The 18,112-nt window shown below is 37.9% G+C and overlaps 1 protein-coding gene across 3 annotated transcripts in view; it reads right to left on the bottom strand.

Moving 5' to 3' along the window:
• Window positions 1-16,983, bottom strand: part of CNTN5 (contactin 5) — a gene marked incomplete at both ends in the record, with an annotated part of 647,340 nt that extends 630,357 nt beyond the window's left edge. For all 3 annotated transcript variants that reach the window (XM_079788975.1, XM_079788976.1, XM_079788977.1), the window contains one exon: window positions 16,929-16,983. In XM_079788975.1, the coding sequence (XP_079645101.1) occupies window positions 16,929-16,983 (55 nt within the window). The remainder of the gene's footprint in view (window positions 1-16,928) is intronic.
• Window positions 16,984-18,112: the final 1,129 nt, after the last annotated feature.

Below are 18,112 nucleotides of genomic sequence, written 5' to 3'. Positions count from 1 at the left end.
GGATGCAAAAAAAAAATCTCTAATGAAAATATGGTTCATATAAGATATTTTCTATACCATATTTTAGTTTAAGAGTTGTTTTCCAGTCTAAATGTCTGCAAACTCTGTGACTGAAGACTATATAGGGTGGCCTTTTCCTCTGCTCCCTCCTCTTCCCTCCCTCCCCCCCCTGTCATATTCAGGACACTGCCTGACTTAGTAATATTCAATACATTTTTATAGAAAAAAAATAATACCAGTGAAAGGCTACTAGGAGGTTATATGTCAATAAGGAGAGAAAATTTAACTTAGTTATGATAGGGACTGAACATTTTTATTTTTCTCTAATTACTGCCTTTAAATATTTCCTGTCAGATTTCCCTTCTCCTGCTCTCGATGGTCCCTAGTTTATTATATTCTTTAAGGTATTGGAACAAGGCATGTTTTGGCTGAAAAACTGTGGCTGATTTTTAGAATACTGATGTATCCAGCATTCAGCCCGCCCCATACCAAAACTTCAGTCCCACAGCCCTCCTCTCCCCAAATCAGGTTTGTCCTGTGGCTAGGGGACCTGTGATAGGACAAACGAATTCTTATTTTTTCCTCCCCTCCCTTCTCCTGATGACTTTATCAGATGCCGTTGGAAATGCAAAGGTTGTGAGGCTTAGTGGACTGTCACTGCTGTGAAATGGCCCTCAAGGCTATCCGCATGGCAAATGCCAGATACTAACTCTCAAGTGGGCTACGCGGGATGGTTCTTTGGAGGCTTTTATAATCTATCATGTGACCCTGATCCTGGATAGAGCAATCTACGCCCTCACTAATATCCTATGCTCCTGCCTCTCTCAGAGATCTAGCCTCTAGGAACTTGCCCTCATTTTCTTCTTCTGAGGTCACTTCCTTCTGTCAGGTGGCATGGGCTCCGGCCTGGCTCCCTCTGCAGGACCAACTTCTATCCCCCAGAAAGTCCACAACCTTTGCCCTCCCAAAGGCTGGAATTTGTCCTATCCTTTGTGACATTTTAATCTCATTCAGCCTTTAAGGATAATTAATCAAATTAGTGACAATAAATAAATAAATTAATTAATTAATACAAATAAGCAGGAATTCGTTTCTACGCCCACCCTCCCAAGATTTTTCTAGCATGCTCTGCTCCATCACTCTCTCTGTTATGGACATCCAAGTTTCTGTAGCCTAGCAAGCATTTAGTGGGGGAGTGAGAGTCAGGATTTTTCTTCCAGAGGACATTGCTATTGACAGATGGAGTTCCTCTGGAGCTTTATGTCTTGGCTTGAGGGAAGTGTCCTTTTTCTTTCCCCTCCATGAAGAGAAAAGAAAACTCAGTCCACTTCCATCAGCTTTATATAGTCTGATGACTTCCCTTTTTACTTCTCTTAACCTTCTTTAAATTTTCAATTCTCTGATTTTTTAAGCTGGGCCGTATTTGATATCTTCTAGTGTCTACCACTGTTCTTTCAAATATTGGGTCACTTAATGTGTATTGTTCTCAACTTTGAGGCTTTATTAAAACTTCTGAGATGATTAGAAAGAAATATTAGCATGTGGGAGAGGATTTTAAATAGCACAATCCATTGGTTAACATAGAAAGAAATGGTAACTTGCCCCAAGTTCCACAGTTTGCGGCAAAGCTAAAATTAGTACATGGCTCTCCTAATTCTAAGCTATTGTTCTTCAAATGTGCTATTTTGCATTCTGAAAGGAATAATTTATTAGGAAACTATATTTAAAACAAGGTTTTGACCAAGCAGAATAGCTTCACAGAATATCACCTGAGTTCATGAAAAGACCACTTTATAATCAGGTCTATTTTATTACTTGAAAAAATAAATCCCCTCAGATGGACTCCAAATAAGATTAGATTCTTGCTAATTTATTCTTCACAAAGAAAAAAAAAAACACACAAATTCTACTGTTTTGTTTTTTCCATCCTCACCCAAGGACATGCTTTAAAAAAAATTGATTTGAGAGAGAGAGAGAGAGAGGGAGAGAGAGAGAGAGAGAGAGACAGAGAGAGAGAGAGAGAGAGGGAGAGAGAGAGAGAGAATGATATCTGTTGCCTCCTGCACAAATCCTGACCAAGGAACTCACAACCTGAGTGTGTGCCCTGACTGGGAATCAAACCAGTGACCTTTTGGTGCACTAGATGACTCTCCAACCAACTTAGCCACACCAGCCAGGGCTCTAGTGTTTTAATTTCCTCCTCAATTCATTGCATTCTATTTGATTATAACTGTTTCTTCAATTCAATATATCATCATCTTTGCCATCTTTAATTTCAAACTAATCTCCTTTTTTGGTATTTATTTCTATTGCTGGCTTCACTCTTCTCCCACATGTCGGCTCAAAACAGCAGACAAAAGCATCTTTTTGCCTCCTCTTTTAGTCCTCATATCCAAGAAATGTCAATACTATTACATAAATCCATATATTGTTTCTAATCTCCAACCCATTGTTTCCATTCTCAGTTCTTCTACCTATAATATTTCACCTTTTTCTTGGTTGGTATATTCTTTATAATTAAACATCCTCTATTATCCTATATAATAAAGAGGTAATATACAAAGTGACCCTCATGCCCTCATGTCACAAGATGGCCACCCCCACATCATCACAAGATGGCAGCCCCCATGTCATCACAAGATGGCCACCCCACATCGTCACAAGATGGCAGGCAGGGGAGGGCAGTTGGGGGGTACCAGGCCGGCAGGGGATCAGTTAGGTGTCAATCATGCCAGCAGGGGAGCGGTTAGGTGTCAATTAGGCCAGCAGGGGAGGGGTTGGGGCTATCAGGCTGGCAGGCAGAGTGGTTAGGGGCAATCAGGCAGCCAGGCAGGTGAGTGGTTAGGTGCCAGCAGTCCTGGATTATGAGAGGGATGTCTGAGGAGCCCCAGATTGGAGAGGGTACAGGCTGGGCTGAGGTACACCCCTCACCCCCAGTGCACGTATTTCGTGCACCGGGCCTTTAGTTAAACATATAATCCATATACAATTAAAAACTTATAAATATTCCTTAAAATCCAACTAACAGAATCATAGATCTAAGAATTAGAGGTGAAAAATCTATTTATATCATCTACCTTCTGACTGAGAAAGCTCTTTGAAGGTACATTTATTTTTACATTATAATCATTACTTCATACTGAAATTTCTTTATAGAGGACTGACATACTCTCTTGAGATAGAGTTAATTCAGACACTGAGCAACTATCACTGATTAGAAAAGTCTTTTTAAGCAAATTAATCCTACCTCCAACTCTTATATACTTTGATTTGTCCCTTTAGATTTTTTAGAATAATTCTAATCTTCTTATATATGAAAATTTTTTTAGCTCTTTAAAGGTAATAATTGTACGATTTAGAGGACAAGATAATAGTAAGCACAAAAGCAAAACAACAAAAATAAAAAAAAGGATTAAAAAAAGAAAGTCTAAGAAACCTATGAGACAATATCAGCATAAGAATATCTATATGATAGGGGTTACCAGGAGGAGAAGAGAGTGAGCAAGGGATTGAGAACTTGGTTGAAGAAATAATAGCAGAAAACTTCCCTAACCTGGTGAAGAAAAAAAATTACACAAATACAAGAAGCTCAGAAAAGGACCACACCAAGACATAGCATAATTAAAATGACAAAGGTTAAAGACAAAGAGAGAATCTTATAAGATGCAAGAGAAAGATGGTTAGTTACCTACAAGGAGCTCCCATTAGCATATCGGCAGATTTCTTAATAGAAATACTTCAGGCCAGACGGGACTGTCCTGAAATATTCAAAGTAATAAAAAGCAAGAACCTGCAACCAAGACTTATTATCCAGCAGGGCTATCATTTAAAATTGAAGGTAAAATAAAGAGCTTTCTAGACCCCTCGCCTCCCCCCAAAAGGCTAAAGGAGTTTATTACCACCAAACCAGTATTGCAAGAAAAGTTAAAGCATCTCCTTTAGGAAGAAGAAATAAAATAATAATAATAATAATAATAATAATAATAAAGAAATAGAGAGGGGGGGAACAGAGGTATAAATAACAAAATGGCAATAAATTGGTACCTATCAATAATAACTTTAAATGTTAAGCGGCTTAAATGCTCCAATCAAAAGACATAGGGTAGCTGAATGGTTAAGAAAGCAAGGCCCATATATATGCTGATTATAAGATAGCCACCTCAGAATGAAAAAGACACACAGAATAAAAGTAAAGAGATAAAAAATATTCCATGCAAATGAAAATAAACAAAATAAAAGATGGAATAGCAATACTTATATCAGACAAAATTGACTTTAAAACAAAGGCTATAGTAAGAGACAAAAAAGACACTACCTAATGGTAAAGGGAGCCATTAAATAAGAGGATATAACCTGTGTAGGCACCCAACATATAAGCACCTAGATATATAAAGCAAATTCTGATGGGCATAAAGGGAGAGATTGACAGTAATACAATCATAGTAGGGGATTTTAACATCCTATTGACATGAGTGGATAGATCTTCCAGACAGAAAATCAACAAGGAAACAGCAGCCTAACATGACACACTAGATCAGAATGATTTAATTGATATCTACAGAGCAGCAACATAGAATGTTCCTTTCAAGTGCACATGGAACATTTTCTAGGATAGACCACATATTAGGACACAAAACAAGTCTTAATACATTTAAGAAGATTGAAATAAAATCACAGCAAGTATCTTCTCTGACCACAGTGGTATGAAACAAGAAAAAAACTGACAAATACTCAAGCAGATGGAAGCTAAATAATATGTTATTAAACAATGAATGGGTTAACAATGAGATCAAAGAAGAAATTAAAAGCTACGTGGAGATAAATGAAAATAAACACAGAGCAACTCAAAATCTATGAAACATAGTGAAAACAGTCCTGAGAGAGAAATTCATGGCATTACAGGCCTACCTCAAGAAGTAAGAAAAATCTCAAATAAACAATCTAACCCTACATCTAAAAGAACTAGAAAAAGAAAACTAAACAAATTGCAGAGTAAGTAGAAAGCAGGAAATAATGAAGGTCAGAGTGGAGATAAATGACATAGATATAAAAAATGATACAAAAGATCAATGAAACCAAAAACTGGTTCTTTGAAAAGATAAACAAAATTGACAAAACCATGAGCCTGACTCATCAAGAAAAAAAGAGAGAACCCATATTAATAAAATCAGAAATCGAAGAGGAGAAGTAACAACTGATAACACAAAATACAAAGGATTGTAAGAAAATACTATGAACAAGTATATGCCAAAAACTGGACAACCTGGGTGACATGGATAACTTCCTAGAAGCATGCAATCCTCCAAAATTGAATCAAGAAGAATAAGAAAATATGAATAGACCAACTGATGCCCTACTGATGCTACATTCAATTGATCTATGTTCTTTTCACTTGGAAAATGAAAAAATATTCTTTAATATATTTTATTGATTTCAGAGAGGAAGGGAGAGGGAGAGAGAGATAGAAACATCAATGATCAGAGAGAATCATTGATCAGCTGCCTCCTGCATGTCCCACACTGAGGATTGAGCCCGCAACCCCAGCATGTGCCCTGACCTGGAATCAAACCCTGACCTCAGAAATTGACACTCAAACACTGAGCCTCACTGGCCTGGCATTCCTGATTATATTCTTTGCCAAGTTTTACAATTTATTTTCATAAAACATCTAACATGATCTTTTAATATGTTTTAATGCTAAAAATGTGATCTTCCTAAAATGTGATCTGGTCATTGCCTATCTATTTATTTCACCCATAATCACTCTTCCTGTCATAAATTTTCTTCATCCCTATAGCTTCTTCTCTCTTCTATATGGGTTCTTCTTCAAATACAATAAGTCTGTTTCCATTTGAAGACTTTGACCCTTGTCTTCCTCTGCTGCGGAATTTCTCCCAGATATTAATGTGGCTTGATTTTAATCAGGTGTTTATTTTTCCTTTTTTTTTTTTTTTTAATCCTCACCTGAGAATATTTTTCCCCCATTCATTTTTAGAGAGAGTGGAATGGAGAGGGAGAGACAGAGAGAAGCACTGATGTGAGAGAGACGCATCAATTCGTTGCCTCCCACATGCCCCTGACCAGGGCAAGGAGCCTGCAACTGAGGTATGTGCCCTTGACCAGAATCAAACCCAAGATCCTTCAGTCTGCAGGCCGATGCGCTATCCGCTGAGCCAAACCAGTAAGGGAGCAGGTGTTTCTTTAGAGATTTATTCAGAGAGATCTTTCTTGATCATCCCATGAAAAGTAATACCTTGGTACCCTTTCACTTTACACATCATTTACTATCTCTTTGTTAAATTCTTTTTGGAAATTATCCCTATCAGACTTTGTATTAACATGTTTCTTGCCAAGTTGTCTATTTTTTCTCCTAAAATGTGAGTTCTTCAAGAAACTAGATTTTGTTGCTCTTATTCATTCCTATATCTTTAGTGACTAGAACAATAGGCAGTGAATTAATACTTGTTAAATTAATAGGTACATTAATTGGGCTAAAAGATACTTAGAATTTATTAGGCCATTGGAACTGGAAATGAAAACTTTATTTTTAAAATGCCCCAATATACAACACCTTTTTCAAATTATATATGCCATTCCCATTTGGAAATTTTTATCCATAGCTATGATTTTTTTAGAAGTCAGACTGAACCATAAATGGGATGAATATTACATTTTTATCTCCACTTAATCTCATTTTCAAAATCAATCAATTCCTTCAGGGATTAAGCTGAAACAATATGGATCCAGAGGACAAGGTGAAATATTCTCTCTCAATTTAGGCTTTAAACAATAATATCTCTAGCAAAAGCATCATTTGCTATTTCATCTCTGAATGACCAGAAGGCGCAAGTAGAGAGCTTTAGGAGCTCTTGAAGCTAAACCTGCCTGACCTATGTTCTGGGGGAAATGGGTCGTATGAGGCCTGAGCAGCCTGATCAAAGCACTGCTGATTCACAGATTTCACATTCTCATTTTCTCTTTCTTTACTTCCTTTTTTCCCCCATTGATTTTCTTCTTTCTTTCTTTCTTTCAAAATTTTACTGGCTACTTTTACAATTCCTTGAACTAACTTAGGATAATTACTGCTTCTTTAATTTAGGACTTCATTATGTCCAAAGAAGCTTCAGCTGAGTTTTTGGCATTGAAAAAACAAAATGGAATGATCAGGTTAGAGAATCTAAAGTTATTCATCCTCTTTAGATGTTTCTGACCAGAAATCATTATAATCAGAAATATAACTTATGCCTCTCTTAACAGAAAACAAGGATCAAACAATTGTTTCCTTTCATTCATTTAAAAAAATAGGCACCCATACTTATAGAAAGTCTTATGTATGAAACAATAGTAGAACAGACATTGTCTCTGTAGAGAATAAATGGTCTTGTATTCTATTTTATTTTATGGATATCCTATATAATAAAAGCCTAATATGCTAAGTGTCTGGTCATCCATTCAACCAATCAAAGCGTAATATGGTAATAATATGCTAAGGCCACTCAACCACTCACTATGATGTGCACTAACCACCAGGGGGCAGACAGTCAACCAGTCAACTAGTCGCTATGATGTGCACCAGTGGGTAGATACTCCAACCGGTAGGTTAGCTTGCTGCTGGGGTCCGGCCGATTGGGACTGAGCGAGATGGGCTGGACACTCCCTGGAGCCCTCCCGCAGTCCCTCCCCAGCTAGCCAACCTCCTGTGTCTCTCCTCGACCCCAATCATGCACCAGTGGCGTCCCTTGGCCTGGCCTGCACCCTCTCACAATCCGGGACCCCTTAGGGGATGTCTGAGAGCCAATTTCCACCTGATCCCACAGGCCAGGCCGAGGGACCCCACTGGTGCACGGATTTGTACACTGGGCCTCTAGTAAGAATCATAATAGCAAAATAGGCAAGGACTGAAAAGGAAAAGATAATCACTTAAAACTATATTTATCTCTGATCTGGACCATTGGATGGTTCCATCATACTCTAAATCTATGCTGAGATTAAGATCATGCCAAAAGCACAGTCACCATCATAAGCACATCATTCGGAATAACTGAGTTCTCTGACAAATTTCAGTGTCAACACTACAGTGAGATTTAGAATGGAAAGCATTTTTTTCAAATACTAGAAAAGTTAAATATTGTTGTTAACACCTACATCAAATAAATATCACCAAATATAAAAGTTGGCAATGTTTCAAGAAATGTGTAGTTAACTTGATTGATGGTTAGCCAAATAAGATTTTCCCAAAGAGCTAAAATATACAAAAGACAATATACAACACAACAACTTTTCATTTTCACAACTAATTATACATGATTTATTTTACACATGATATACTTTCAGTATTTGAGTCCTGACAAATTTATTTAAAGCCAAGGAGAGGAGAAAATTTTCCCTGCATTTCTTCTGTATCTTAATTGTTTTCAGCTTGTTTGGGTGCTCAATGAATGTATCCATCTCTCCATTTTAGATGCAGAATAGACCTGTATTTGAAGCAATGAGATATAGAAAAGTAGCTATTCTTGCTGATAAATGATTCAAATTACTAATGGATCCCCAGAAGATCATGCTAGGTATAAAACAATCTTCACCTTAAGTTGACATATTTCTAAGTTGTATTACTCTGATGGAAATTTATCTCTGCTTAAAAAATAATACAGTGCTCAGCTGGTGTGGCTCAGTGGTTGAGCATCAACCTATGAACCAGGAGGTCACGGTTCAATTCCTAGTTAGGGTACATGCCTGGTTGCTGGCTTGATCCCCAGTAGTAGGGGGTGTGCAGGAGGCGGCTGATCAATGATTCTCTCTCATTCCTGTTTCTATCTCTCCCTGTCTGTCTCCCTCTCTCTGAAATCAATAAAAACATATTATCTACATTAATAAAAGAGGAACATGCAAAGTGACCATCACTTTGCAACGCCCACCAGCCAATCAGGAGTGAGTATGCAAATTAACCCAACAAAGATGGCGGCAGCTCCGCCCCCAGCCACTCTGGGCCTCTGGGCAGCACAATGCAGGGCGGGACGCCTACTATGAGGGGGAGGGAGGGGGGGGGAGGGAGCTACAGAAGCAGGCCTCTGGCAGGAGCGAAGACTGAAGGCGGCTGCAGCCAGAGCAAAGGCCTGGGTCCCGGGTGCCAGAGGAAAACCGGTGCTGGCAGCCAGGGGAAGGAAGGCCTATTGCACAAATCTTAGTGCAATGGGCCTCTAGTAAAAAATTAAATTATAATGTAGTAAACATTCATTCACAAGTTCTCATAGATACTAAATACAATATGAATTTTTGAGCATTATTTTATAATAACAAAGAGAACCAATGTACATGATTAATTTCCCATCAGTAAAGATTTATCACTGTTGAAAATAATAATGGCAACAAGAATCAGTGTACTATAAGAAGCACGAGATATCTTTTATGACACTTTCTGGGTTACAAAACACTATGATACATATCACTTACTCTTCACCTAATACTTTAGTGGAAAATATTTTAAATGACTTTTATGTAAGAGAAATAACATAATAAATTGGTTAATTCTTTTTTTTAACCCCAAGAACATTGAGAACACATATTTGATATCATATTTTTAGGATGCTGAATCTACCTCTTTAATTTATGGTTTTTATCACTCCAGAAATAACAGACAATTATAGATAACTTTTAACACCTTATTTGCCATTAAGATAAAAATAACAAAATAAACCTCACTAAATTCAAGTGACACTCCCCTGCTGACAAGGAAAAATTAAATTGTCTTCTGATTAATTACATGTCTAATACCGCCAGTGCAAAGCTGATAAGAGTCAGCTTGGTTTCCTTCACTGAGGTAAGCTCATTATCATCATGACTTCCTAGGGACCAATACAATGTGCACACACATAATTTTAAAATGATCATGGAGGAGCCATAATCCATTTCTCTTTCTCCCCTGCAGTAGGCAGTCAGACTTACTATTATCGGGTACCTATTTTCTGTAACACTTCTGTTTTCATTTTCCTTTTAGAGTTCTTAGGCAGCACTAGCGGACAGTGACAAAGCTCTGTGCTATTTACCACAACTGCCACCAGGAAGAAGGAGAGTATTTGTGTAAGCTTATCAATGACAGGCATTCTCTGTTCAATATTATATCAGCCTCTTGGCAGAACAAAAAACTGTCACCTCTCCAACAAAATAAATGTAACCCAATGGTGGAAAATAGGGTCAAAGCATAAGAAAAATGGTTTTTGCTGTTATTTGGTGTTTTTAAAGCAATACAGCTTACTTCAGAAACATCTGAAAGTAACTCAGGGGAAAGTAACTAGATATACTTATCTAAGAAAGAGGTCACACAGCTCTGAGCAACTGCATTGCTCTCTTGTCTCACCTTCATGTTGCGTGGTATGTTGGAAGGATTTCTATATGACACAGACATTCTTCTTTTTTCTCTAGTTACCATCTATGTGACATGGAACATGTAATAGAACCTCCCAGAGTGTCATCTCTATTGAGAACAAATGATATTTTACTTGCCCAAGTACAAGAAATTGGGCCACATAAGTTTCAAATTTATTTTTAATTCTAAGATTTCTAAATTTAGTTAGGACTTTTTTAAGTTTAGAAGATATATAAATACTAGAGGCCTGGTGCATGAAATTTGTGCATGGGGGTGTGTCTCCCTCAGACCAGCCTGCACCCTCTCCAATCTGGGACCTCAAGGGATGTCAGACTGCCTGTTTAAGCCCGATCCTATCGGACATCCCTCTCACATTCCAGGACTGCTGGCTCCCAACTGCTCACCTGCCTGCCTTCCTGATTGCCCCTAACCGCTTCTGCCTGCCAGCCTGATCACCCCCTAACCACTCCCCTGACAGCCTGATTGATGCCTAACTGCTCCCCTGCCAGCCTGATTGCCCCTAACTGCCCTCCCCTGCAGGTCTGGTCACCCCTAACTGCCCTCCCCTGCAGGCCTGGTCACCCCTAACTGCCCTCCTCTGCAGGCCTGGTCCCCCCTAACTGCTAACCCCTGCAGGCCTGGGTCCCCCCCAACTGCCCTTCCCTGCAGGCCCAGTTGCCCCCAACTTTCTTCCTCTGCCAGCCTGGTCACCCCTAACTGCCCTCCCCTGCAGGCTTGATCGCCCCCAACTGCCCTCTTCTGCTGGCCTGATCGCCCACAACTGCCCTCCTTTGCAGGCCTGGTCCCTCCCAACTGCCCTCCCCTGCTGGCCATCTTGTGGTGGCCATCTTGTGTCCACATGGGGGCAGCCATCTTGTGTGTTGGAGTGATGGTCAATTTGCATATTACTCTTTTATTAGATAGGATACCTAGTTTTAATAATTAAATATTCTTGAGGAGAACCTACATGGCAGCATAGGTAAATGCCTGTACTCGCCGCCTCCCACAACCACATCAAAATTACAACTAAAATTCAGAACAGCCATCATCCAGAACCACCTGAAAGCTGGCTGAATGGAAGTCCTACAACTAGAGAAGTTAAGAATAAAGCACATTGAGAATGGTAAGAGGGGCAGAGATGCAGAACGGGCTGGTCCAGCACCCCTGAGTGCCACTCTTTTAATCCAGAGGGAGATAGTCTCTGCAGAGGCCCCCAGGGAGGAGCAAGGGGTTCCAGTCCCACACCAGACCCCCCGCCCAGGCTTCCAGAGCTGGGAAAAGCAGTTTCCGTAACTTTAAAACAGTGGGTATTGGGGCTCAGTGACATGGAGGCTGCTGGAGACCCAGCTGTTCCTCTAAAAGGGCCGGCACACTAACTGAACTTGTGAGGTCTCAATTCCTCTGAGCTGCAGCACCAGGGTGACGCTCTGGGAGACCCAGACACATATAAGGAGGAACTGGACTGTCTGGCATCAGGGCAGGAACTCGGGGGCAGCTTTCTCCCAGACGGAGGTGCTCGCAGGGGTCATTGTATCTGTACTGGACCTCCAGGGTCGCAGGGCTCACTGGCAACCATTTCTGTTTGCTTTACACTGATGACTTTCTGAGAATAAATATTAGCCACATTCCAAAAGGAGTGTAATGATTAAGAAACCCTTGGAAGGGCAATTTAAAACCTTTAGTTTTTACAGTTGAAGTTTAAACATGGAGATTGAATAAAAAACAATTTACAAAGAGCTAAGGAATGTGAGTGAAGTTACTTACAAATTTAAAGATAAATTCTGAACCTCACAACCATTACCTCTGTATATATTTGGAGGATAATACATCTCTGAAGGACAATTTGAAAACACAAAAACAATAACATGGATTTGGGTTCAAATATTGAAATGTTGATGCTTCTTGTCACAAACAAATTCAGAACTAGGCTATAGTAACTATGAATCCTCCAAGAAATGTTTTTACACATTCTATTATGAAAAGTTTCAATTTTATTTAATTATTTCATATTGATAAAAATATCTTTCTGATGATAAAGTTTTGGGTTGGTTTTTTAGCTCAGCTAATGTGGGTAGATTACAGTGCTCTTACAGTCATTGTTTTTGAAATAAAGCTAGAGAAATATTCCATCTTCATTTTTAAAATTTATCTTTATTGTTGAAAGTAATACAGATGTCCCCTTTTTCCCCCATTGACCCACCCTCCACCCAGCACCAGCCCCCTCCCCAGGCCTTCACCACACTATTGTCTATGTCCATGGGTTATGTTTATACGCATATAAGTTCTTTGGTTAATCTGTCCCCACCCCCAATGCACCCCTGCCTTCCTTCTGAGATTCCTCAGTCTGTTCCATGTTTTTATGTCTCTGGATGTATTTCATTTGTCAGTTTATTTTGTTCATTAGATTTCACATACAGTATGAGTGAGATTATGTGATACTTGTCTTTCTCTGACTGGCTTATTTAGCTTAGCATAATACTCTCCAGGTCCCTCCATGCTGTCTCAAAGGGCAAGAGATCCTTCTTTTTTACAGCTGCATAGTATTCCATGATGTAAATGTACCACAGCTTTTTTATCCACTTGTCTACTGATGGGCACTTGGGCTGGTTCCAGATCTTAGCTATTGTAAATGGTGCTGCTGTGAACATAGAGGTGCATATATTCTTTCTGACTGGTGTTTCAGGATCCTTAGGATATATTTCTGCAAGTGAGATCAATGGGTCAAATGGCAGTTTCATATTTAATTTTTTAGGAAACTCCATTCTGTTATCCTAATGGCCACACCCGTCTGCATTCCCACCAGCAGTGTACTAGGGTTCCTTTTTCTCCACATTCTTGCCAGCACTTGGCATTTGTTGATTTGTTGATGGTAGCCATTCTGACAGGTGTGAAGTGATACCTCATTGTTATTTTAATTTGCATCCCTCTGATGATTAGTGACTTTGAGCATGTTTTCATATGTCTCTTGGCCATCTGCATGTCCACTTTGGTAAAGTGTCTATTTAGTTCCTTTGCCCACTTTTTAAATCGGATTGTTTGTCTTTCTTTTGTTAAGTTGGTTGAGTTCTCTATATATTTTGGAAATTAACCCCTTATCAGATGTATCATTGATAAATATGTTCTCCCATAGAGTGGGCTCCCTTTTCATTTTGTTGATGGTTTCTTTTGCTGTGCAGAAGCTTTTTATTTCGATGGAGTCCCATTTGTTTATTTTCTCTTTAGTTTTCTTTGCCTTAGAAGATGTATTGGCAAACATATTGCTACAAGAGATGTCTGAGATTTTGTTGCCTATGGTTTATTCTAGAATTTTTATGGTTTCACAACTTACATTTAAGTCTTTATCCATTTTGAATTTATTCTTGTGTATGGTGTAAGTGATGGTCTAGTTTCATTTTTTTTGCATGTACCTGTCCAATTTCAAAAGTTCTGCTACTGGCCACTTCCTTTATGATAATGTTCTGTTACCAGTCTTTCCTAGAGTCTCTCCAAACTTATAACTCACCTTTGATTCTTTTCAACCTATACTTTCTCTTGTCCTTTAGAAGCATTTGCTTCTTAGAATTTCTTCCTTGCCTTATGACTCATTTTCATATACATAATGCTTGGGTAATTATTTCCCTTCTCAGACCTCTAAATTCATCCCTGTAATCATAAACTGCAAATTTATTTTTAGATCAGTTATCTTTCCTAAACTTTAGACATTTTCACCTGAGTCTATAACAGACAGATATGTGAAACATAACATGTGCATTTTTTATCTTTTATTCACTACTAGAGGACTGGTGCATGAAATTCGTGCACAGGGGTGGTGGGTTGTGTCCCTCAGCCCAGCCTGCACCCTCTCCAATCTGGGATCCCTCTCACAATCCAGGATTATTGGCTCCCAACCGCTCGCCTGCCTGATTACCCCTAACCGCTTCTGCCTGCTAGCCTGATTACCCCCTAACCACTCCCCTGCCAGCCTGATCGACACCTAACTGCTCCCCTACCAGCATGATTGCCCCCAACTGCCCTCCCCTGCAGGCCTGGGTCCTTCCAACTGTCCTCCCCTGCAGGCCTGGTCCCCCCCCAACTGCCCTCCCTTGCAGGCCTGGGTCCCTCCAACTGTGCTCCCCTGCTGGCCTGATAGCCCACAACTGTCCTCCTCTGCAGGCCTGGTCCCCCCCCCCCAACTGCCCTCCCCTGCAGGCCTGGGTCCCTCCAACTGTGCTCCCCTGCTGGCCTGATAGCCCACAACTGCCCTCCCCTGCAGGCCTGGGTCCCTCCAACTGTGCTCCCCTGCTGGCCTGATCGCCCACAACTGCCCTCCCCTGCTAGCCATATTGTGGTGGCCATCTTGTGTCCACATGGGGGCATCCATCTTTGAACACATGGGGGCAGCCATCTTGTGTGTTGGAGTGACTGTCAATTTGCATATTACCTCTTTATTAGAGAGGATATCTCTTACATTATTTAGTATCCAAGTAAATGGCAATATTATCTAGACCTATAAGTAAAATAAAAACAACTATTTTCTTATAGATAAAATATTAATCATTTACCAAGTCCTATATATTTTATTGTCAAAATATATTTGAAACTTTTGTCTCTTATTAATTCCCTTAAATATTGTCTTATTTTAGGACCTAATCATATAGTATAATTGATTACTTTTTAAATTTGCATACATTAAGGTTTCTCTGTGCTATAAAGTTCAATTGGTTTTGATAAATGCTTAATGTCACATACACCAGTATAGTATCATACAGAGTAATTTCACCACCCAAAAAATGGCATATGTGTCATTCACCCATTCAATCATCTCCTGACTTCAATCCCTGGCAATCACTGATTTAGACAGTCTCTATAGTATTGCCCTTTTCAAAAGATCATATAAATGGAACCATACAATATGTGGTCTATTCAGACTGGCTTTTTTTCATTGAACAATGTGCATATTAGAATTCACCCATGTTTTTGCATGGTGTAATAGTTCATTATTATTTATCACAACCACAGGGTAATCTCTCCTTTGAGATTTATCTCCCAGATAAATGGTCTGGGAGAATAATGTTGGACCAATACAAGAAAATAAAGCTTTGGAGTGATTTTACAGACCAATACTCTCTCTCCACCAAGTATTGCCAGATTAATAAATAAAAACACTGAACACCCGTTACATTTAAATTTTAAATAAAATAAAATATTGCATGGAACATACTGAAACTAAAAAAAAAAATTACTTGTTGTTTATTGAAATTCAAACCTAATTGGGCATCCTTTATTTTATCTCACAGCCTATCTCCATTCCCTTCAGTTAGTTTAGGAGTACAAAAGGTAAATAACGTTGGAAAGGTACAAGAGAAATAGAATAGATCAGCTGGGAAGATCATAAAACTGCAGAGAAAGAACCTAAATAGGATAAAATGTTTGAAGACTATTTCTTTTTTTTTAAGGTAATTATAATATTAATATACCAGGGTTTTCATTTAACTTTAAATATCTCTGAAGGTATTTACTTATTTTTCACAGATGCTCTATCAACATTTTATAGAGGTCTTACCTTACCTTTCATGTCTCTTCTTAAACCTGTTTTTTCCTGGAAGAAATGGTGCTCATATATAATAACAATATATTAATACTCTTTTGTTATTTTTATAGTTAATTACTAGTATTTCAACATGAAAGAGGTTTTATCTATATTTTAAAAGCCTGAAATACATGTAAATATGTACATTTAAACATATAACATGCATTTATTATGACTGAAATACTATATTTATATCTGTATATAAAGATATTCCTTTGAATTTCAAACAAAGTTTTGAGCCCAACCTAAATTGAGGATGACTTGTTGGCTTTAAAGAGAATTGCCCATCATATGTAGTTGAAGTTACATTGATAGTACTTAATAAAAGATCACAGCCACTGAGTTAAATCTAGTCATTGGAATGTTACATGTATAGCATTTAAATCATCACTACAATATAATTTATAGAAATTCTTAAATTTAAACAAAAAGCCTTATGGCATATTAATTCTTAGCATTATAATAGTATTACTCCCCAAAAACCATAACTACTTTTGCAGAATAAAATTTCTCACTTTAGATCTAAAATATAGAACAATAAAATTTATCAAAACAAAGTTAGAGAAGCCAAGACAATGAAAAAAAACAACCATTGTGTTAGAGATGCCCATAAATGATTGTGTGTGTGTAATAAAGCCAGCATGATTTTGCTTTTATATAGTGAAATTTAGCATGATAATTAGATTTCTTTATAATTACCTGCTACAAATTATAAATATATATATTACCAAATATTCTGAAGGCTAACTATGATTTATATTATAAATGAAAATCAATGACATGAGGTGGCTATTCATCTTATTAACATGTATATAGCATTTTTCTAAGTATCTTATTAAGAGTTCTATATGACTCTTTGCAATCTAACAAAGGTTTAAGGGCTGTTTTTCTTTTGTTGAAAGGATGAATACTAATATATTTAAAAGAACACCTGAAGACATGTAATGAAGGCTTTTATATATGTTCATTATCTGATACAGAAAGCAGGATTTTTACCTGAAAGATACCCAGCAACTGACAGAAACAGGATTAGTTTCCAAAAGGAAGCCATGTTCTTCACTAAAATCTCCGTGTTGCAGCGTGTTAAGCAGCTCTAACGTTTCTTCATTAAAGAATGCCCTGTTGAGATAGATAACAGTTTTCAAAAACGCAGAAAGTAAACAAAAACGTGAATGCAATCCTATTTAAAATTTTCATAATAAAATGGTAAATAGCTCTCAGCGTTAAGGTCAGATTAATATATATATTTGGATATTGACAACAATAATACAATTTCTATTAGAATTAATTTAAAGTGTAACACAAAAAACTTTAGAGAAGTGATAAACTTTCCCTACCACATTTATTTATATTGAATACTTGCTTGCACATAATAAAAACATCAGGCTCTAATGGAGATGATTTTTCCCCCCACAGGGAATGTATAAGAGCTATATTTATTACATTAGACAAATTATTGGACTAGAAAAATATGGTAGAGAAACCAGTTACATTAATATAAATTCCTCTAGTCTAGAACATAACTAATGATCAATTAGCCAAGTGACTTTACACATGTGCCTCTAGCTCATCTCAACCTCCATAGGGAATTTTTCTCACTTAATTATTAATGTCAACTGCCATTGTTTATAACTCCTGTGATGATCTATATGGTATTATCGGTCCCTCCTTTGGTGAGCTATTTCTCTCAGCATCTTTTCCTAACCAAACCTCAGGGAAATAAGGATTTTCATGAATATTTAAATTTTTTGTCTGATGCCATTTTTATAACAATAATTACTATAGCAATTTAATAACCTTTGGTTCCTTTATGTGTTCTGAAAGATACAATACACATTACAAATGTAAAATTCTAGCATGAAACTTCCTGCGAGAACTTGACAGATGTCCGTTAGAGATTTCTAAAATAAACAAGTAACTTCTGAGTTTTCAGGTGTCAGTGCAGGCCTTCTAGGCCGGAAGCGATTAAATTGAGAAACAATTGTATAGTATATTCATGACTTTTAAATAACAATTTTTTCTTGGCAATTGGTTTCTCTTATAGACTCAGAGGTTATGTCTATCTTTTAGAAAACATCTTAAAAATATAGATAAACATCCCCCCTCCCCGCTAAGTTATAATTTAATATAGTTATACCCAAAGAGGGAAATATCTTATTAGTCTTCTACCTTAATAATGT

Source organism: Cnephaeus nilssonii (assembly GCF_951640355.1).
Source record: "Cnephaeus nilssonii genome assembly, chromosome: 13".
NCBI lineage: Eukaryota > Metazoa > Chordata > Mammalia > Chiroptera > Vespertilionidae > Cnephaeus > Cnephaeus nilssonii.
This window is presented reverse-complemented; position numbering and strand designations above follow the sequence as displayed.